The 23,394-nt window shown below is 41.7% G+C and overlaps 1 protein-coding gene across 1 annotated transcript in view; it reads left to right on the forward strand.

Annotated features, from left to right (window-relative positions):
• The first annotated feature begins 6,579 nt into the window (after positions 1 to 6,579).
• gon4lb (gon-4 like b) overlaps positions 6,580 to 23,394 on the forward strand; it is an 81,094-nt gene continuing 64,279 nt past the window's right edge. The window contains exons 1-5 of the mRNA XM_080753945.1: positions 6,580 to 6,684; positions 13,742 to 13,899; positions 18,031 to 18,150; positions 20,307 to 20,563; positions 21,815 to 21,889. Of these exons, the coding sequence (XP_080610071.1) occupies positions 13,749 to 13,899; positions 18,031 to 18,150; positions 20,307 to 20,563; positions 21,815 to 21,889 (603 nt within the window). The 5' untranslated portion in view covers positions 6,580 to 6,684; positions 13,742 to 13,748. The remainder of the gene's footprint in view (positions 6,685 to 13,741; positions 13,900 to 18,030; positions 18,151 to 20,306; positions 20,564 to 21,814; positions 21,890 to 23,394) is intronic.

The following is a 23,394-nucleotide window of genomic DNA, read 5'->3' on the forward strand; positions in this document are numbered from 1 at the left end:
CGCAGCGCGGCACTCTGTGCCGCGCTGTGAACATGTATATCTACTATTTTTCAATAGCTAAAGTATAAAATAAATAAGGCCCCTCCACCTTGGGCCCCTAGTAACTCAGTCCCACTTTCCCCCCCTTTGTGACGCCCCTGGCCCAGTGTGCTCTCTTATCCTATATCTGCTTACCAGGAAGATGGAGTTTAAAATCCCAGAGAGGAATCTGAGAACATGAATCTTCTCCTCCAGCTTCATGATGATTCTCCTTCAATAAATCATATAGGTATTTTTATTGACTTAAAAAAGGCTTTTGACACAATCAATTATGATATTCTCCTGGAAAAAATGGAAAGATATGGATTGGGCTAAATTGGGTAAAAAGTTACATTGAAAATAGACAGCAATATGTTCAATTTGATGAATATAAGTCAGCATGCTCCAACATCACCTGTGGGGTACCGAAAGGATCAATACTAGGTCCTAAACTATTCATATTATACATAAATGATATTTGTAAGGTATCAAGTATTTTGAATTATGTTGTTTTTGCAGACGACACAAACATCTGTGTGCGGGGGAAAACATTCAGCAACTACTGGATGTGGTCTCAGGTGAACTCTACAAACTAAAGCAGTGCTTTGCTTTAAATAAGTTATCTCTAAATAAATAAAAAACAAAAAAAAAACATGATTTTTGGAAATAAAATTATTCCACCAAACACTCTAGTTGAACTAAAGATTGACGGTATTAAATTGGAAATAGTTTACGAAAATATGTTTTTGGGAGTAGTAATAGATCTAACCTGACTTGCGCCAGATGGTGGCAGACTCGATGTAAGGGGCATAAATTCCCTTACATCGAGTCTCCCCGAACGGTCCCAGATGATGGTAAAGCAGAGCGGTATGCAGCCAGGCATACGCACTGCTGCCATTATCTGGCGCAGTCAGGTTATAATAGATCACCAACTAAACTGGAAATCCCATATACAGTATGTGTGGGCAAAAGTGGCAAGGATATACTAAATTATACGTCGCTGTTAACCCTGTACAACGCGCTTATACTGCCATATCTGTCCTACTGCCTGGAAGTGTGGGGAAACACATACAGTAGTAATATTCATCCTTTATTCATATTACAAAAAAGGGCAATAAGAATAATACATAAAGTGGGGTTTTATGAACACACAAATAATCTATTTTTGAGGTCTTGTACACTGAAGCTTCCTGACCTAGTCGAGTTCAAAACTGCTCAACTGATGTTCAAGGCAAGAAATAAACTACTTCCAGCTAACATTCTTGACATGTTTAGTGACAGAGAGGGGGGCTACGACCTAAGGTGGGAACTCAATTTTAAACAAGCAACTGTTCAGACCACCCGCAAAAACATGTGCATTTCTGTTTGTGGAGTAAAGATTTGGAATAGTTTGACTGAAGAGATTAAACATAGTAAGAACATTTTACAATTTAAAAAAAATACTCAAATTAAATATCCTGGCTAAATACAGCAAAACATAGCCATTATTATTATTTCTTTATTTGTACTTGTTTATAACATATCTCTGTTTCTTGAATTGTTACTATTACTAGAAGCTCGGCCGCCCTTTAGTCGGCACCCTGGCCAACTCGGGAACAATGTAAATAGGGAATGAATGTCCCGCCCTTTAATGCAAACCCCATTATACCTGTTGTCATAGGATCTGTTTTGCATCATATGTTTGCATGTGTCCATTTATGCCCATATATGGAGATATCTGTCTGTCTACGTTCATTTTATGCCCATATATGGAGATCTCTGTAGGACCCGTATTGACCATCTGTTTGCCTGTGTCTATATATGGAGATATCTGTATCTCTCTGTCTGCATCCATTTTATACCCATATATAGAGATCTATTCTAACACTCTTATAACTAATCAATGTCTTAATTCATGAATACGTAGGATAGGCTTTCCCTGGACTGCCGTCACGGCACCCCAGGGTGCCCCGTCACCCACTTTGAAAACCCCTGCTATATTGGACCTATATTGTGATCCATTATAATTAGAGGATTTCCTCAAGTCTAGACTGTCTGTAAACCAGCTTTTAATGTTCCAATATTTTGGTGCTCTTGGTAACTGGTTTGTTTAGTAAAAATAAAAATCAAAGTAAGTTCTCAAACTTAACAGCAAAAAAGAAAAAAGAAAAAAAAGATAAGTTTGGTGTGGCCCCAGGCAGGACCCAAACTTACTTAAGCTCAACTTAAAGGACTAAATAAAATCTAGGCTAATTTTCCTATACTTATATTGATCCCAAATGACTGTCCATCCATTGAGTCTATTTAGGCAGCCAGAAATGCCCCTGTTGTCCAGTTTTCCCAGTAGACCCAGCAGCTCTCATAGCATAGAGTGGAGCCCATAATAATAATCACTTTTACACTATTCGTTGTGTTTGTAATGACAACACACAAGACACAACACACATCCAACTAGGGGGAAAAAAAGATATTGTAAAAGCAATAGGCTTATGGCCTCCACTCTATTCTATGAGGGCTGCTGGGTTCTGCTGGGGGCATTTCTGCCTAATATGGACAGTCATTTGGGGTCAATATAAGTAGGAAAATGAGTTGTCCTTTAATAGTGGACATAGGCAATCTAAAAAGTTCACAACATGGTCTTTTTTCAATGTATGGAACTGTTTTGAAATTGAGTAAATGAAATGTCCATGGGTAATAAGTGTGAAAATGAATTCCTGGTAATAAGTACTATGTTCAGAGAGAGAATGAGAAGCTCCTACCTGTGGTTTGGTTTGTTTGTGTGCTGACTGCTGAGCGTTCCACTGACCTGGGTGATGTGTCTAATTACGGGAACTATCACCAAGCTGCAACGGTACCAGAGTTCACTTCCTTGTTGGGTGTTAATATTAAACTACTCACTGCCTGTGCGTGGCGTGTGTGTGTGTGTGTGTGTGTGTGTGTGTGTGTGTGTTTGTGTGTGTGTGTGAGCATGTAGATCGGCTATTTTCACAATTTCTGCCACTAGATATTTGACAATTTGGCCAATGTTTAATTTGTCATTTTAGAGGTATTAAAAAAGTCCTTAAATTTTCACTTTAGAAATGTGAAGATACCCTCTATACACTTAAACTTTATGTTGGTTTGTTTACAGTTGAGTGAGAAAACAATGTTTCACATTAAGTTAATCATCTGGGACCCCCCCCCCCCCAAAAAAAAAGAAAAAAAAGAAATTGGGGGGTCGTGTGTGATGTGATGACGTAATCAAACGATGAAGTCGACTTCAACTCAACTTTTTACTGAGTCGAGTCGACTTGCAAAAATCACAAGTCGTTAATTCCCCGTGTGTGTGTGTGTGTATGTGTGTGTGTGCGTGCGTGCGTGCATGCGAGCGAGCGTGCGTGCGTGCGTGTGTGTGTGTGTGTGTAATGCAATACCATGAAAACAAAATATGTTCAATTGAAGGGCGAAAAACAGTCTGTAAAAAGTGCCCTCTCCAGACCATGAATGCAGTTTTTACTATGGTGAAAGAAAGGCAAATGCCCTCTTTCCATGCCATACCTGAAGGCAGTGTTCAATAGAAATTGTCATGTCCAAACTCTCCTGAACTTGATTGCAGCGTCTTATGTTGAAGGGACTACACCATGAATTTACATTTTTTCAATTTGTATGTATTTTTTTGGTGTCCCACCAGCACGTTCTATCCTCACAAAGTCCTATTTCTGACCATTTGTCTTTCTCAGTTTATGGGCAAATCTATAGACGGGTTTCTTGTTTACAAACATTGAGACTAAATGCACAGGTGACTGAATCATGTAATCAGTCCGTCCAATCCCCAAACCTGTTGTTTTGGGGAGCGCTGGTTAAGCCTGGTTTCATTGGCTAATTAACTGGCTAACTAACTAACTGGCTCAATAGCGCAGTCCTCCCAATCAGGGCAAGGTCAGCTGAATATGCTCTGGAAGCCAGTCAGAAATGACAGGGGCTCTGTATTCAGGAGTGGTAATTTAGCCTCAAACCTTTTGAAAAACGTTTTTGGGACACAAACATTGTTATATAAATTATTTTTAAATGCATGGTGTATTGGTGTTTGTGTTTGAAGTTTGTGAGCATCCTTGATGTTTTTGAAGTAGTTAGTCAGGTTCATGGGTATCTTTTAGTGCAGTGTTTCTCAACCACTGTGCCTGGGGACCTTTGGTGTGCCCCTGAGAAGGGTCAAGTGTGCCTCTTGAAACTGCTTGAAAGCCAGTATCGTATCGTGGTGCGAGGCGTTGTGTGCTTGTAGATGTTTTCACTACTGTTGTGCGACAGCCTTGTATGATGAAGCAAGGCTTTACTTTGCGAAGAAACGTACAAATTTGAAACTTGGAGATACAAGGTTTCTTCCCGACAGTGACGATATTTACACCCCCGTATTATGTTGGTGTGCCCATGGATTCTTGGGACATGAAAAGTGTGCCCATGCAGAAAAAAGGTTGAGAAACACTGTTGTAGTGTAGGCCTATCTAACACCAGGCCCATTGCAAGCTGCTGTACTCTGTCATCTACTGTGAGCCACCCCACGCTTATGTGGTGATAAGCAGTGAGGTGGGCCTGAAGGCCAAGCAGGACCCTAATCAGTTTGTTCGGGGCTGTTTGGAGCTTTAATTTTAAGGGATTTTGGGCATCACGATACCATACGAGGATACCATAGTCAATGAGGGGAAGAATAAGTGCACCTCAGTCTTCAGTGTTTTGCTAATGACCAGCGGGGCGATCCTCTGCAGGAAACGGATTCTTTGCCTCTAAGATGCAGCCAAGGTAGGATATTTTGTTTTTTTCTAGATATCACCTAGGCCTACTTTGATTGTGAAGTTATCAACTTTGCTGAGGATGGATACGGTTTTTACAAGGTGTATTGACGGTTTGAGCCAGGTGCAGACTTTATCCAATTCAAAGTTGAGGGCCTTATTCGTCGACCTGCAGTTTGTCACTGCCGAGGAGAGCAGTCATCTGCGAACAGAAACAGATTACAGTCACATGCAGATGACATGTCGTTTACATTATATTAGGAACAACAGAGGCCCTAGATTGCTTCCTTGAGGAACTCCGCATTCTCACTGCTGTGCTGTCATGGCCGATAGCTTTTAGTTTGTCAATTAGAATAGAGTGATCAACAGTGTCAAATGCCCTCTGGAGTAAAATCAGCTTATATTCTCTACAAGATATCTAGCAACCTGTTCATAGACTATTTTTGAGCGGTGGTTAGACCACGCTCCTTAGCATGGCCGTGTGTGTATGCGTGTCTCCGTCCGTCCGTGTGGGTCTGTAGCCTGTATGTAGCCTCAGTTATACTTAGTGACTAAAGAGGGTGCTGATGAGTCTAGCCTGTTGAGTCTAGCCTGAGCATCAACTGGAATACACACACACACACCTGCACACGCACACACACGTATGCACGCACACACACACACACACACACACACACACACACACACACACACACACACACACACACACACACACACACCCTCTCACTCACTCACAGACACACACACACACACACACACACACACACACACACACACACACACACACACACACACACACACACACACACACACACACACACACACACACGCACCACTACCACATAGTAAGGGGAACATAAGAAAATCTGCGAAGTAAATCGTTACCAAGACATTTCTTCGCCAATGTGTTTCTAAAGGTGTGTAATAATATGTACTAAAAGGTTGAAATTCAACTCCCGGGGGAAACCTCATAAAAAATTATTCGTGTTTGTGTCCCATTCTGCTTTAAGTAACATGTGAGGGGTCAAACTAGGGGTTTTTGTGAATCCGATTTTAGCCCAAGGAATGTTTTTCATGCAAAACAAATGCTTGCAATAGATTCATCATCATGAAAAACCCCTAGTTTGACCCCTCACATGCTACTTAAAGAAGATTTATTTTTTGTATTTTTTTCCTGTATAGTAAAAATGAATGGGACACAAACACGAATAATTTTTTTTATGAGGTTTCCCCGGGAGTTGAATTTCAACCTTTTAGTACATATTATTACACACCTTTAGAAACACATTGGTGAAGAGATTTCTTGGTAACGATTTACTTCGCAGATTGGTCAAATATCTTATAAAATCCCCTTACTACACAGCATGGACACATGCACACACGCGCACGCACACACACACACACACACACACACACACACACACACACACACACACACACACACACACACCACAACCACCGCTCAGTTCACACGGGTGTGATTTTTTCCATTGCTTTGGACATTTGCACATTGTTGTAGGCCTACTTCACCTGGGCCTGGCAGCAGATATGGATTGTTATTATTTTTTTCATTGGTCAAGTTTTCAAACTCCCTAGTATCGCAAAATATTTTGTACCAGGGACCCCCAGAAGCAAAGTTTAGATTTCGGTCTATTCTGCATCTAGCTTAAGGCCACAGACCCGTTGGGAAACGAGTTTGGGTCGACTTTGTTTCAGGTCAATCTTTCCTGTATTCTTTTTTCCCCACCACTGAACGTCGGTGGGAAGCAGCAGCTCTGGTAGGAACCAGAATCCAACAGCAGTGTTTGTTTCTCCCTACCGGGACGGACGCATTTGAGAGAAACACTCATAGAAATGGCGCTCTGCTGCGCTCCGTTCAGTGATTAGCATCGTTGTTAATAATTCAACCACAAAGTAACAGGTAAGACTGAGTAACCACTGCATAATCTACATTTAGCTGTGTGTGTGTGGTTGTTAAAGGTAATTCCGTGTGTAAATGTCAGTAACACTGCCGGCATTTTAGCCCCCGGTTGAGTGTTAGCTGCTAGTTGCTAACGGGGCTAACAACAACAACAACCGTCTCTTAGCCATAAATTATAACTGCTTGTAGAGTGCTTATATAACGTCCCAAAGTAAAAGCACTATACAAGCAGTTATAATGTATGATTGACTACGTCTCTGTATAAATTAGAATATATTCTTAAATATGTTTCATATATACAGTGGTGGGGAAAGTACACAAGTAAAATATCAATGCTGCAATGTTGAATTTTACTATTTATTTTGCTTTGTTGTTTTACTTTCTTTATTGTCACTTCTTTTTAAATAGTTTCAGCATAGACTCTAGTACTGTGTCTTATTTGTCTGTCATTCAATGTTGTACGAGTCTTTTTTTAAAGGACCCCAATTGAAACAAGCCCACAAGCTTTCTCGAGGACGTGGTTATCCTTTTAGTTGACCTTGTACCAGTGAACTGTATTAACTGTGGAAATGTCAATGGTTTACGATTGGAGTCATTAGACTAACTCACAAAACTTGAACAAGGAGCTGGATTAATAAAGACTGGCTAACTTCAGAGCTGAAATATCATGGTAACTAATGTGGTTTGATTGATGTGCTTTCATAAAACTGTTGAAGCTGTTTATTATTAAACCGGTTGTATAGCTATTTTGTCTGAGCTACTTAACTAAATTGATTATAGTAATAGATAACCAAAAGATAAGCTCTAAGGCCCGTACACATTGAGCCGATCCCGGAGCCGAGGCTCCCCGATCAGATTTCGGGATGACCCCCCGGGAAAATCGTTTGGTCGGCCCCGGAATCGGTCTTGGGCTTGAACAGTACCCCGACACGATCGGATTATGTTAATTAGCTTTTTATGACCTCGGGACTCGTCGGGAGCGCTCCCGATAATATCAAAAAAGCTTGATATTCTCGGGTCATCGGGTAGGAATCCTTTACAATTATTGTCGTCTGAATGAGCTCACGGGATTGCTTAAGATTATATGAAGCCAGCTCCTCCCTTTTTTTAGGCTGCGCAGAGTGTAGGCTATTCTGTCACCTCACAATAGAACAGCCTACCTACACTTTTATTATTATTATTAGCCTACTTACTTTTTACTTTAGCCTACTTTCTCCCTAAAATGTTGTAATCACTTGTTCAAAAACGTTATAGCCTGTTCTTTTTTTTTCTTCTTCTGCGCAGTCATTTGGCGACAAGGCAGTGTATTCTATCAACTCACGAAAGCCTTTCCCCATATATATATATAATATATTTTTTTATATTTATAAAAGATAATACCATAAATCACCATTTGAAACGCCTGTTTCAAATAAGCGCACGGTTCGTATAAGCGCCTGGGCCGTTATTTCTTATTTGCAATTAATATTATCCTTATTATGTTTTATATAAGATCCCGGGCTATTATTTGTTTGGTTGTTTGGTATTATTTGCTATTTATTCAACTGGTCATTTATGTTGCATGGCAGTGGTGCGCTGAAAACAGCAAATCTACAAGCTCACAGCAGTGCTGTGACAGCACGTTGCAAGTGCAACGCACCGCACTCACTGTGCGTCGCTAGGGTCATATGTTGCATGACGGTAGTACGCTGAAAACAGCAAATCTACAAGCTCACAGCCCTGTGGACAGACACTTCTAAAAATGTATATGCTGCCCAGCCCAGCCCAGTCAGCCCAGTGCTACGCTACTATGTGCGTCGGGGAACAGATTGCCAAAGGACTCCAAAAAAAGAGAGAGGAAAAAAGAGAGAGTCTGCTGCTCTCTGCCACTGCTGGATCAGAATTACCTGTTGCTGCCTCTTTTTATCCAGTCCGCATTGTGAAGAAGTAATCCATTATTTTGAGGTGCAAGGGATATGTCCCTTATATATAAGGGAATGTCAGGATAGTGGAGTGGAGTGTTCAGTGGTCATGTCAGCGAGTCAGAACACCGCAGCTGCAGGACTTCTGCGCTAATTGGGTCGTTGGCTCGTTGACTACAGACCTAGATGCGTCTTTGCTGGCATGCGGTAATTGATTATTTTGGAGAAACATTCCCTTTAGTATAAATAATAGTCCATTTGGTTACCATTTGGTCTCCATCATTAAGCTGGGGATCACCTGGAACGCCCTCATTGTCAAAACATTAAACAATGTCCCAGAGAGAGAGAGGTCCTGTCGTGTCCAGCATTTTGAGGTGGAAACATGGAGAATGCACAGGCTGATCATACATTTGCTGACGCGTTGTTCGCTTCACGCTGTTGGTTATATATTCATTATTTATTTATTTTGGTCGGCAAAGCCCATGTTCAAGTTCAAACTCTCTCACGCAACATGTCGCTTTGATGTCATGCAGAATGTAATGGGCAATTTCCTACTGATCAGATACACACCTGAAAGTATTCACGCTGATTAACAGTTAATTTGAGCAGTGATGGTAAAAGTAGGCCTAATCAGTGAGAATGCTTTCAGGTGAGCCTTTCTCCGCGCTCAAAGGCCAAGTAAAAAAAAAAGAGAGAGAGAGATTAAACTTGAACTCTGTCGGTCTGACTGTCCCACCGCCTCATCCAAGCCTTCAACCAACTGTCCAAAAAGGAAAATGGACATGTAGGGTTCATTTAGTTCCATTACACTGTCAGGGTATTGCATATCACCTAAAACCGGATTAATTCTTCAAAATGTGGACTACATCACATCACAGATGCAGCACTCAAGGTAATTAAATGTCAGACCAAACCTCACCGTTGTGACTCCGACCAAGCCAAATATATTATTAGCCTATCTTATATAAATATAATAACGATATTATATATCCCCACGTGTGGGGAAAGGCTTTTTTGAGAGGTGATAGAATAGGGTGGTAGAATAGGGTGGTTGGGCCCATTAAATATAAAAAAAAACTCTTTAAGAGGCTGCGCAAACAAAGAAAAGGAAAAAAAAGCAAAGGGGCAAATACACGTTATAGCCTACACAGTAGGTCTATATGTAGGCTGGTAACGTGTCCGTTGGCTTCACGCTGGTCGCAACGACTTCACTTTTAGCGTTTCTTGGTTATAGACCTATTCATTCTTTATTTTTTTGGTCGGCAATGTGCGAGCCCATGGCACCATCCGCGACCCCACGTTGGGTCGGGACACATAGTTTGAGAACCGCTGCCACTTTCTCAATCCGTGGAGGCTGTAGCCTTGTTTCTTTATTCAAGAAAAAATAAAAAAATAAAAGTGAGTGAAGAAAGAGAGAGAGAAAAAAACACTCTTGATTTTATCCCTCTTGAGGGGGCGGAATTTTCATCTAGTCGCGTCTCTCATGGCACCACCCCCCCCGAGATCGTGGGTGGCTAGAATCGCGAGACGTCGGTCTCATTTGTAATGGTCTGAGATGCGAGGAGCTCATTCGTCTGGAGATTCTTGCAGGGGGCGTGTCTGGCCCCGCACCCTAGGCCTACGTCACGGCTAGGCAGAGGGGTTGGAGAGTGGGAGACCTCTTGTGTCCAGTATAAGCCTGTGCTTGTGTCAAGCGTGTCTCCGCTGAAAGCAGTGGTAGCGTGCGACCGCTGCGACGTGTAAATATAAAAAATAAAAAAACACTTGCGTTTTTTTGTCTGTCATTCAATGTTAAATGCGCGTCTCCTCAGAAAACACAATGGCGACATACAAAAATATACACTTTGGTATGTTTTCCCTGCGTTTTATTTATCTGTCATTCCTCATAAAACACAGTGGCACAGGCGACGTATAAATACAAAAAGAAACACTTCTTTTGGCATAGGCTATGTTCCCCCTTTTTTCTGCATAGGCTATAAGCCTACTGCGTTTTATTTGTCTGTGATTTAAATGCGCGTCTCCGCAGATTGCAGTGGAAGTGGGCGATGTGTAGCCTAAATAAAAAAATAAACACCTTTGGTATTTTCCCCCTTTTTTCCTGCAATGCATGCTTCTCCATGGAGGCATGCATTTATTTGTCTGTCATTCAATGTTAAATGCGCGTCTCTGCAAAAAGCAGTGGAAGTGGGCGACTTAAATACCAAAAATAAACACTTGTTACACACAAAACAAGTGAAGTGTACCGTCATAAAACTGTTCACCCATGCAAACGTCTTGAAAATGGTTCAACAAAATCCTACGTCTTGAGATGGTTCAACAAAATCCTCTGTAGAAAAAGTGTAGTTTCAACAAAATGTTCCTCCGTAGAAAAAGTGTAGTTAATCGTTGTTGTCGTCTCAAAAATCAAAGTCGCTGTGTTGTTGTCGTTCACGTGTGTGTGTGTGTGTGTGTGTGTGTGTGTGTGTGTGTGTGTGTGTGTGCGTGTGTGTGTGTGTGTGTGTGTGTGTGTGTGTGTGTGTGTGTGTGTGTGTGTGTGTGTGTGTGTGTGTGTGTGTGTGTGTGTGTGTGCGACTGTGCGTGCGTTACTTTGAGGGGAGGGGGCAAGGGGAGGGCAGTGGGTAGCCGTGACGTAGGCCTAGGGTGCGGGGCCAGACACGCCCCCTGCAAGAATCTCCAGACGAATGAGCTCCTCGCGTCTGAGATATTTCACTTGGCACAGCGGGATATACCGGGCCCGAATTAGGGGTGGGCGATATGGCGATAATTATCGTCTCGGCGATACAGCTTTGCCACGATAGGCCATTTCAGAATATCGTTTCTCTCGTGATACAAACAGTCATTTAGAAAAGGCTCTGGATACAGCGAGTGCACGTTCCATGAGTCGCAGCTCTATTGCTTAATTTATACTTCTATAGTACTGTGGTGTAATTCGCCAAAAAGAACAGATCTACAAGCTATAACGTGTCGCGGCTCAACGTGTCATATAGTTTGAGGATCTGTCCCCTGCTTTCACGGCCCCTCCCCCGTGCAGCACGCAGACAGGCTACAGAGTGTCTACAGCACTGACTGAGTTGTGATTGTGTGCAGGAGCACGGCACAGTGGTCCACGATTTAGTTTCACTTTCACGGGACTTTAGTAAAGCAGTGATGCAGCTTGGCCTGCATTCTTTGAAGCATATTTTTTATAATGGATGCATTAAACTAACAGGACTGCTATCGCTATCAGCCATCTCACTGCTTGCAATGCTGAACTGTGCTGGAGTCTCATCCATAGCTGTGTGTTCTGGCAGTATTGATGAGATGATTTAGATCACCTTGTAAATCCATGCATCTGTTTTTATTAACTATAAACAAGTAGCTATTTGCTGCTATTTGTAAAGTGCTTATGTTTTCACCATTGATGCATGCGTGTGTCGTCGCGAATCGCGGTGAAATCGTCGCGTCTATTTTGCGTCTATTTTATCTATTACATAATTGGCTTAGTCATAAAAACCATGCCATTATTGTTAGTAGAAAAGCGAAAAGCTAGGATGATAATGAGTGAGTAATTCTCTAAAAATAAAGCTTGTATCATAACAAACCTCCTGACTTTGGTTGGTCATAAGGTAATTTGTTTTCCCTCAAGTTTCAATGGTAAGGCATGGGTTGTTGTCAACCTGTGGGTCGAGACCCCCAGAGAGGTCCCGCCAAATTGTTTTGAATATAGCCTATCTACAAGCTCACAACACTCAAAAAACATTTCAAAGGAACCCATAAAACATTTCTGGGATCCATTTGAATGACCTGAACCATCATCACACCAACTAGTAAATATTTTGAGGTAAAAGATGATAATTGTTTAATCAAACATCTGAATGTTATCATTAAAAAAAAACTATCTTTCTATCTGCAGCATAAAAATGAATAGATTATCTATAGAATATCTGTGTGGGTCTAATAAACCAACCATAAGGTAATTTGTTTTCCCTCAAGTTTCAATGGTAAGGCATGGGTTGTTGTCAACCTGTGGGTCGAGACCCCCAGAGAGGTCCCGCCAAATTGTTTTGAATATAGCCGATCTACAAGCTCACAACACTCTGATAACATTTTAAGGGAACCCATAAAACATTTCTGGGACCCATTTGAATGACCTGAACCATCATCACACCAACTAGTAAATATTTTAAGGTAAAAAATGATAATTGTTTAATCAAAAATCTGAATGTTATCATTAAAAAAATCATAGATTAGTCTATCTATCTTTCTATCTGCAGCATACAAATGAATAGATTATCTATAGAATATATGTGAGGGTCTAATAATCATAATAAACCTAAAAACCCGCATAAAACAGTATCGTGATAATATCGTGTATCGTGATACTGCATGAAGCATATCGTGATAATGCTTTTATCCAGTATCGCCCACCCCTAGCCCGAATTCAAGAGAGAGGATCGCTGTCGTTTGAAATGAACACCGATAAACCCCCGGGCACGAGATCTGATCCGACCCAACATCGCGTTTCGTCTGTGGGGCCTTTTAGTCTTAACACTAACATCAAGGATCAGTATGACTCAAAAGTTTGCCTGTCACTGTGAGTGTGAAATGTCCTTTTTTGGGAATAAAACTTGAAAGTGTAGCACTTAAATATTAATGGTGAAAATTGGTTCAACTTGTTAACGTGCTGTCATCTTTTAAAGATGGCATTTAGCCACATGAAACCTAGCATCCCTTCCAATTCTGGGATGTCATAATGGCAAACAAGGCAGGCACGTGCACACATAGACATCACACTTTTATCTGTCTGTAAAAAGTGCCCTCTCCAGACCATGAATGCAGTTTAACTATGGTGAAAGAAAGGCAAATGCCCCCTCTTTCCGTGCCATACCTGAAGGCAGCATTCAAGCCATGTCCAAACTCTCCTGAACTTGAATGCAGTGTCTTATGTTGAAAGAATTGCCCTCTCTGTGTAGAAATCCATGCCGTTACGCCACATCTCCAGTATTGACTTAATTATGCTTAGTTCAGTGTGGTACCTCGCACCGAAAATAGTCGACCTCCAAGCTTGCGACGCGTTGTAAGCTTGGAGGTCTGCTATTTTCCATATTTTCTACTAAAGTCCCTTTTAGAAATGTCAGCCCTGCCTCTCTAACATTCCCTGCACGTCCCTGTTCCAGTGGCAGGATGAGATGTACGATGGGCCGCAAGCGTAAGAGCAGCTCCCCGGACACGTGGCTGCCGGCCAGCAAGGCTCTGAAGAAGGAGGACATGGTGTGTAACTCACTGCTGGCCACGGAGACCGACGGACACCTGAAGCAGAGGTCTGCTCTCCCAGGTACAAACGAGAACTGTCTTGTAGCGATGGCCAATCCCGTTCATTTCAGTAAACCAGGGGCCGAATTATGTCTAGGGTACCAAGCCGAGGGCCACAGCATTGCAGGGGGCGACGGCGGCGTTCCCGCTACTCCAGCGACTGCGACAGTTCAGATATTGTCATTGTCGGGTGAAAATCTTGTATGTCCAAAACCATTTGTTTTGCATTTATCATTTTAAAAATTATTTAAACTGGTGAAAACAGCCGATCTACAAGCACACAACGCCTCGCGGTGCGAGGCATTGTGTGCTTGTAGATCTGCTGTTTTCACTACTTTTGTGCGACGGCCTTGTATGATTTGCGAAAGAACGTACAAATTTGGAGATACTAGATTTCCACTCGACAACGACGATATACTAGTGTTGTTGCTGCTCTTTTGCCTTTGCGGCCCGCGGGCCGCCTATTGGGGAACCCAGCAGTAAACTAATCATTTCGTTCACGTTCACGGCAATGATCCGTTCAAACGAATCGTTCACGTTCACCATTCATAGCGCGATCGTCCCGTGAAAAACACAATTTGCGGGAGTGTTTTTATGACGAGTACAGCTCGCCCTCCTGTCCTGTGTGCGGGTCTATTAGTGGTAGGGGGCGGGGGTGTGAACGAAAGTGTGAACGACACATTTCAGGGATTTGAACGAATCGTTCACGAGTCTCGATAGTGATTCTATTCTTCTGAATGAATCACTCATAAACACCACGTCACTACAGTCTTGTCGTTCAGATACTAGGGATGGGGAAATATGAAGATTTCAAGTCACGATTATTCTGACCAAAATGATAGCGCTTTATTGCGAACAAAGGTCGCAGTTTAGTATGAGAAAGGGCACATCATGTCTCCGTCCGTCCATCCGTCTGTTTACGCTTTTTTACGGTCTATGCGTTTGCCGCTCTGACATCACGCTTTGACATCACTGTTGATGTCAGGGGAACCACACTAACTGAATCCCTTTTATGCCCATATATGGAGATCCCTGATGTCATCAATAAGCCCATATCTAACAGGACTTCATATGGAAATGCCCATATGGAAACAGAATACATATATGGCCAAGACAGATGGCCAAGACAGCCCATATCTATGTGGCTGGTTCTACAGACGGGGATCTCCATATATGTCAGATGTCATAGACATCATAGGACTTTCACATAACAAATAACTGAGTAAACATGGTTCAATTAATCGATTAATAATCGATTATGATAAAGGTACATTTTTGACATCCCTACACACTACAAAACAAAACACATTCTAGTGAGCAGGTGCTACGGTGCCATGGCATTGGTCCGACATCTCATTGTTCCTATTGTACATCCCATTAGTCAGAATCTGGTGATGTTAACCTGGAAAAAATACTATGCCTAAACCTAACCCTAACCTCAGTAAAACTATGCCTAAGCCTAAAGCCTAAACCCTAACTAAATTCTGACTAATGAGATGTAGGACTAATGAGATTTAGTCCCCGGTGCGACAGCCTCGCTAATGCGACCTACAGTGGTGAGTCTACGTTACTGACACCTTTGTGACCCATAGAAAGCTGTTACCATAGGGGGAGCCGTAGACCAAGGAGAGCATGAAAACACACGTGGCTCAATTATACTTCGTTGCACGCCTGTGTGTGACTCTAGATGCTCACGAAGCACCTTATAAAGAAATACAATTTCCCAAAAAATTAAGCCTTGTCTAGGGCTGTCACAATTATTACATAATCGTCTAATCGCAATTATTTTGTCATAATCGTCATAATCGTGAATGTTGAAAAATGTCAGAAATAGTGGAAATAGCAGATCTACAAGCTCACAACGCGTCGCACGCGTTGTGAGCTTGTAGATCGGCTATTTCCACTATCAATGTTATTTTTTAAGTTGTAAGTTGTCGAATATGTCAGTAATTTCTTACCGTAGGTTTTGTGTCATATCTGCCATGTGCAACTTCAAAGCCTAAAAGCCAAACAGAAATGTAATTGTCAATGACAAAAACAATTAAATCGTTAATCGCCAATTATTTGAGTGACAATTAATCGTCATGTAAAATGTCACATCGTGACTGCCCTAGCCGTGTCGGCCGAAATCCAAGGAGCGGTCGGCTGCCAAGGTAAAAATGCATACAGGGCAAACACTGATAGTAGTTACATGTAAGCGATTTCCAAACCAGTTTTGAACAATCATTGTTTGTTCACACTCAATTAGGGATGGGACGATACGCGATATTATCGTTATAAAAAACACTCCCGATAATCGTATCGTGGAGGTTTAATTTATCGTGATATCGTCCTCCGTCATGCACTGGCATCAATTCACCTTTTATTGGCCGAGCTGCATATCTGGTATCACTTAAACCCTCTATAATTGGTAAAAGGTACTTATAATATACGTACTTGAAATAGTATTTTTTTCACTCTCTATCAAATGAATAGCCAATCTACAAGCTCACAAACGCGACGCATTGTGAGCTTGTAGATCTGCTATTTTTTGGCAAATGTTCTTTTGTCACAATAATGGTGATATGAAATGTTCATATCGTCCCATCCCTACACTCAATGTGTGTACGTTTGAGGCTCCGGAGGCCTGTGTGATGTCAGTGTGACATGGCCTGATAAGTGGTCTTTAGAAACGTCATCAACAGCTTGCTGTTTATCTGCCAGTCTATTCACTTCTACATGAATTCATTGAGCTCAATGGAACATGACGCTGATTAAGTACTAGCCAACATATTCTGACATTTGCGTTCTCGGACATACAGCCCCCTCTGGGTAATGTCTACTCTAGATCAGGGGTGCCGCGAGATAATTCGATAACATTTGGAATTCATCAATCAATATCACTTCACTATGCTTAGTAAAACATACCTGATCTGCACTGTACTCGATGACTTATTTTTCCATCTACGACAACTCTCTTCACCAAAAATAGCAGATCTACAAGCTCACAACGCGTCACGTTGTGACGTGTTGTGAGCTTGTAGATCGGCTATTTTTTGGTGAACCTTCCCTCCAGAATAGGCATGCTGGTTAAATGTCAAGTATAACGTTATTTTCAGTCAGTTCTGATGGAAACGGAGATTTCGTACACTCTCAGAGTTATAGACCTGTAAGGAATCGGAACGTTAACCGGGAATGTTTAAGGAATCGGAATTGTTAAAAAATCCCAAACCTAAATCCCGAACTATTAGGAGGATCAGCACAGGGTTGTGTGTGAATGTTTTCAGAATGTCATTGATAGATTGGTGATTGTGACCGCTAGGTCGCAGTTACTATCAAAACCTCCATCGGCTGTCTGTCACGTCACACTTTTGCCCTACCGTTGCCCCGATCCATGCCAAACTTTGCACACACACTCCTTGGCTGCCAAACCACAACCTCCACCCCTTATTTCTCACATGGCCCTCTTCTAGTGCCAGAGGCAGATTTTTGGACACTGCTCCTACAGATTTTGCCCTAAAATCACACAAAGCGGTACACAGTATCTCTAAAGTCATGTCATCAACATGGATCTGTCCCATTTCCCATATTCCCTCCTGATTGGCTATGATTGCCTTCTAAAGTTTGTGTATGCGACGTGACGGTTGCTTATCTCCCGATTAGGGAGTCTAAAGCCTCTATCAGAGTCCAGGGTGAAGAGCTATTCACTTCACCGCGGTGTAGTTTTCTAGCTATCACCTAAAAATACATAACAAAGCCTAGGTGATAGCTAGGAAACTACAACGCGGTGAAGTGACTAGCTCTTCACCCTGGACTATGTTAGAGCCTTAAAGCCTCGATCAGAGTCGGCTCCGCGGTGGAAGGCTATCCACCGCGGTGTAGTCTTTTTGAGTCATGAAACTACAACGTTACGTCATTCCTCGCGGTGAAGAGCTTTCGAGTCCCAACACGTCTCTCTGTTTTTACTATCAGACAGATAGGCTCTTCACCCCGTTCACTGATAGGTCGACCTGGACCAGTCAGTCACGGTGAATAGGACTTCACCGTGACTGACTATGATAGCCTGCACTTATTTTCTGACTTGAGGTGGAAAGCTTTCCACCTAAAATTTGCGGTGGATAGCTCTTCACTGCAGACTCTGATCGAGGCTTTACTGGTATGTTTTTGTTTGCAGCTCCGGGCAGCGATGGAGAGGAAGAAGAGGAGGAGTGTGATGTGGATTATGTCCGTCCCTCTCAGTGCTCCCCCACTGCTCTGGAAGAGGACCGAGAGCTGCACCTGTTCATCACCGTGGGTGAGTTACTCTGTATGACCCAAACTAAACACCCATCACCACCTAACCATGTGATTCTCAACCTTTTCAGGCCGCGACCCCCAAAATAATCACATTTGAACTGGGGACCCCCCCACACCCTGACAAGCACTAAGAGTTGAGGCATTACATTTTGTATAACACGCTTTCATTGTAAAAATAGCAGATCTACATGCTCACAACGCCTCGGCGTTGTGAGCATGTAGATCTGCGAGTTTCCTGAGTTATTACCGTTGTTAGAGGCCGCCAGGGCCCGAGTTTCCCGAGTTGGCAGCCTTTTTTGTTTGAAAGCTGTGCACACACATGGTGCATGATCTAGGCATGGGCGTGCACGGATCTGTGCACTAAGAATTACATGTTTTGGCAGCCATTTTGACAAGCTAGAGAATGAGTTAAAAAGCCCTTAAATTGTCACTTTAGAAATGTGCAGATACCCTCTATACACTTAAACTTTGTGTTTGAGAACCACTGACCTAACCAGCATCCTGAGATCAGTACCATTTTTGGGATTTATGATCCGGTTGAGAGCAGAAACAACCTACGTCATCTTGTAGTTCTAGACAGACTACACTTTGGCCGGAAAGTTGAAAGCGAAAACAGTTTAAACCCAAAATAATTCCCTGCACTCAAGGGCATACTTTTAGGGCCTACCCAATAAAACCCTTGATACTACAAAGTAACAGCTTTGGACATACAAGGTTAAGCAACAAGATTTAAATAATATATAAAAAAAAACTTTCCCTCAAAAAATGTACAGTAGGTTAGGATTTAGAAGGCATTTTTACAATCTACAGTCTAAATGTGTTAAAGCTGCAATCCATAACTTGTTTCAAGTGGAAATGATTGTATCCAACCAATATGAACGGTAAACTATGTTCATGCAACATAACTAAGAACACTGCAGTGGTGCTCCACTCTCCTTGCTCTTCTATTGAGACATGTACCGTATATTCCGGACTATAAGGCGCACTTAAAAGCCTTTAATTTTCTCAAAAAACTACAGTGCGCCTTATAGTCCAGTGCGCCTTATATATGGATCATTCATTGACATTGACATTCCCTTTAGCACAGCTCCATATGTTTGATGCATAACGCAACGGTAGCGTCTATTATGTGCGCCTTATAGTCAGGTGCGCCTTATATATGAAAACAGTTTGAAAATAGACCATTCATTGACAGTGCGCCTTATAGTCAGGTGCGCCTTATAGTCCAGAAAATACTGTAGATCATGTGGTCAGGTAGGACACCTACTGGTTGAGAAGAGGTACTGCATGAAGCTCACCTCACATTGTATCCTCTGCTCTAACAAACTTTATTTAACCCATTTAGGTCTAGAATTATTGAATGCTTTAACCAGTGAAAAATAGCAGATCTACAAGCTCACAGCGCACTGCGAGCTTGTAGATCTGCTATTTTTGAGAAAGTCGTGAAAATGTGTGCAAATCTTTGAATATGTGTATTTTCAAAGCGAACGTTTGTAACTAAAATTTTGCTTCTGGGGGGTCTCCCTGGAACTAAATATTTTGAGATGGGGGTCCGTGGCCAAATACATATCATCTTGGGGGTCCTTCACATGAAAAGGTTTGAGAACCACTGTCATATTAGTTTCTCAAGAACAGACTAACTGAGCTCCAGTTAAGTAAAAAGGACCTTTTCTTTGACAATGGCTGGCCAGATTGCTGACATAGAAACATAGGTTTTTCCAAAAACCTTAGAAGGATTCAAAAGACACTTATCCACAACTTTCCAACATCCCATCATGCATTGCGCAGAATGTGCAGGCAACTTCCGGCGCCGCAGCCGAGAGTGATCTGCAAGCTCACAACGGTTGCATCTGCAACGCGACGTGAGCTTGTATGTCTGCTGTTAACTGGAAGTGTCTTGCAAATAATGCTACAGTAAATTCTCGTGGAAACAGCTGGATAGAATCTGGGTCAAAATTCAAATGTTCACGATTTTTCAAAAATAGCAGATCTACAAGCTCGTAGCTCTGCTTGTAGATCTGCTATTTTTCAATACTTAAAGCATAAAACAATGATACGCAATAATGCGTACCTGGCCTAAATGGGTTTTAAAACACTCTATCCATTCCAATACGTGGAGGAACGTAACGTTACGTTGTGGTCTCTGTGGGACAGATGGCGGTGCCGGAGCTCACAGCAGGCCCTCCAGGGAGCAGGAGGGAGATCCCAGCATGCCGTGGGGCAAGGACGCCGAGGAGGACGGCCTCTCTTGCCTGGAGAGCTGGTCGCCTAGCAACGACCAGCCCAGCGAGGACGATGACGATGATGATGATGATGAGGAGGATGATGAGTTTGGCCAGTTGGACATGGACCTTGAGAGGAAGTCCAGAGAGCACAACCTGACGTCTGGGAACATCCGCTCCATCCTGCACGTCAGTCTGAGCTAACTCTAAAATGTTATCCCACCATTTTTGGAACCCATTTTTCGCCCGGTGTCAATTAATTATCTAGTGCAGGGGTGGGCAACTTTGATGACAGAGAGGGCCACTATGTTTCCAATTTCACTCCAGAGGGCCACATTGTATATTGCTACGTCCTACTTTGTCATTCTACAGCAGTATGTCATACGAAAGAAGCAAAATCAGCCGATCTGCAAGCTCAAAACGCGTTATCTCAAAACGCGTTTTGAGCTTGTAGATTGGCTGTTTTTGCTTCTTTTGAATTGGAATCACAAATATTTTTTTGTGATTTTTGAATTGGAATCCTGAAATGTAACATTAATTTCAAATGCATTTAATTATAACTTTGTGAATGTAAATACAAAGGCCTTGGACATAAAACAAACTAACATTTGATAATACTAGTCATTAAGCTACTAATATAGACTTAAGGGCCAGTTCACCTCTGGGACAACCAGATCTTATTTTATTGTTGTTTGGGACACGACCAACACAATCCTGAGTTATTTTTTGTGTTTCTGTGTTTTGAGATATTTTAGTATTTCAGCATGAATGATGATGCATTTTGCATCATATGATGCAGCATGATGACTCATATGATGCAAAATGCATCATCATTCATGCTGAAATACTAAAATATCTCAAAACACAGATTGAACACAAAAAATAACTCAGGATTGTGTTGATCTTGTCCCAAACAACAATAAAATAAGATCTGGTTGTCCCAGAGGAGAACCAGCCCTTTCAGTAAATTCAAGTTGGTCATGTTTTCATTTTAACCTGCTGAGGGCCGCATGAAGGTTGGGGCTGCATGTGGCCCCCGGGCCGCCAGTTGCCCATGTATGATGTGTGCATGGGTCTTCAACAGGGGGCTAGGGGGTCCTCCAAATCTTTGAGTGATAGAAAGTTATTTTTTTCTCCTTTTTTGTATTAACCACTTGAATCATAGTGTCCATATTCTGAGAACTTTAGCCAAAGAATCTACAAGCTCAAATCTACAAGCTCACAACGCCTCGCACTGCGAGGCGTTGTTTTTGAAAGTTAGGCTATTTATTAGTTTTTGAAATTTAGGCTATTTATTATTATTTTATATTATTACAAAACATCAGTTAAACATCGGCAATCGGTGGTCTAGCACCGAGCGTTGTTGGATGAAAGTTAACTCTGAAGTATGTTTTTCCCCTGATGTGAACAAACCTGAAACTGTTGTCTCTCTCTTCTCAGGAGGTTATAACCAATGAACATGTGGTGGCCATGATGAAGGCTGCCATCAGAGAGACACAGGACCTGCCCTTGTTTGTGAGTGTCAGCATTCCCTTTTTCATTGTTTTCTGAAGGGCACACGTCAAACATTGTAACTGAACGTCCAGTCAAACTTAGCCTGTCACAATTATTACATAATAATCGTCTAATCGCAATTATTTGACATAATCACATTTATTTTGTCATAATCGCCATAGCCTAATCGTTTCCATCTTAAAAATATATTTCCAAACATTTTCAAAAATAGTGGAAATAGCAGATCTACAAGCTCTCAACGTGTTGCTCTGATCTGTAGATCTGATCGGCTATTTCCACTATCAATGTTCTTTTTTAAGTATTACGTTGTGAAATATGTCAGTAATTTCTTTGTATATGTAGGTTACGTGTCATATCTGCCATGTGCAACTTCAAAGCCAACAAGCCAAACAGAAATCGAAGTGTCAACGACAAAAACACAATTAAATCGTTAATTCAATTATTTGAGTGACAATTAATCGTCAAATTAAATTTGTACTCGTGACCGCCCTGGGTTCCAACTCGGTCTTGTATCCTCAAGGAACACAAAGGTCTGCCATATTGGATTCTGTGCTATCTTGCAATAAATGCAGTGAATCTCTGTGCATATTCTTGTACAGTACGTCTGTATTCCACGCATCTCGAGAGTCATTCGACCGTCCAACTTCAATTTTTGAATTTGAGTCGAGCCAGTGGGATATAGGGATGTCAAAAATGGACCTTTATCAAAATCGATTATTCTATAGCAATAATCGAATATTATTCGAAAATCGATAATTAATTATTATTATTATTTTTTCATAAAAAAAAAAAAAAAAAATCTTCTGTTTTTCTTTTTTTTTACTGGATTTCAATGCACATTTACATATGTACAACATGGCTCTTCAGGTAATTGGTAGCCTAACTACTACTCTTCATCTTTCTTTTTAGTGTGCCAGTGTACTGTTCACCTAATCTCTCAAGAACAGATTCTGTGATGCTTTACAATACAGAGGACGCTGTTTTCCCTTTTCTTTGATGATGGCCACCAAGTACCAAACAATCAAGCCTGAATCAATCACACCTGTGTCTGAGACAGGGGGGGAGGGGAGTGTGTAGCAGGCAGCTGCCACTCTGCTGTGCTCCTTCACTCTGTCTACACTGTTTACAGTTGGTGCTGGTGTGAATAATAAATCAATGGCCATTTACTATTATCATTAATACTATTGTTAGCCTATATTCTATATTTTGGTTGAAACTAACTAACTAAGCCAAAAAATGGTATTAAAAAAAAAATATATATATATATTAATATTTTTTCGATTTTCGATTATGAAATATTAAAATCGAATATTGATTAATCTAACAAATATTCGAAAATCGATTATTCGGTGACATCCCTAGTGGGATATGCAGTTATCCAGAGCCGCTAGGAAAGGCTCTGGGTCCACACTGTCTACTAGGGCAGTGGTTGTCAACCTTTTCAGGCCGCGACCCCCCCAAATAATCACATTTTAACTGGGGACCCCCCCACCCTGACAAGCACT

This window comes from Nannobrachium achirus, assembly GCF_963921795.1.
Source record: "Nannobrachium achirus genome assembly, chromosome: 2".
In the NCBI taxonomy this organism is placed as follows: Eukaryota; Metazoa; Chordata; class Actinopteri; order Myctophiformes; family Myctophidae; genus Nannobrachium; species Nannobrachium achirus.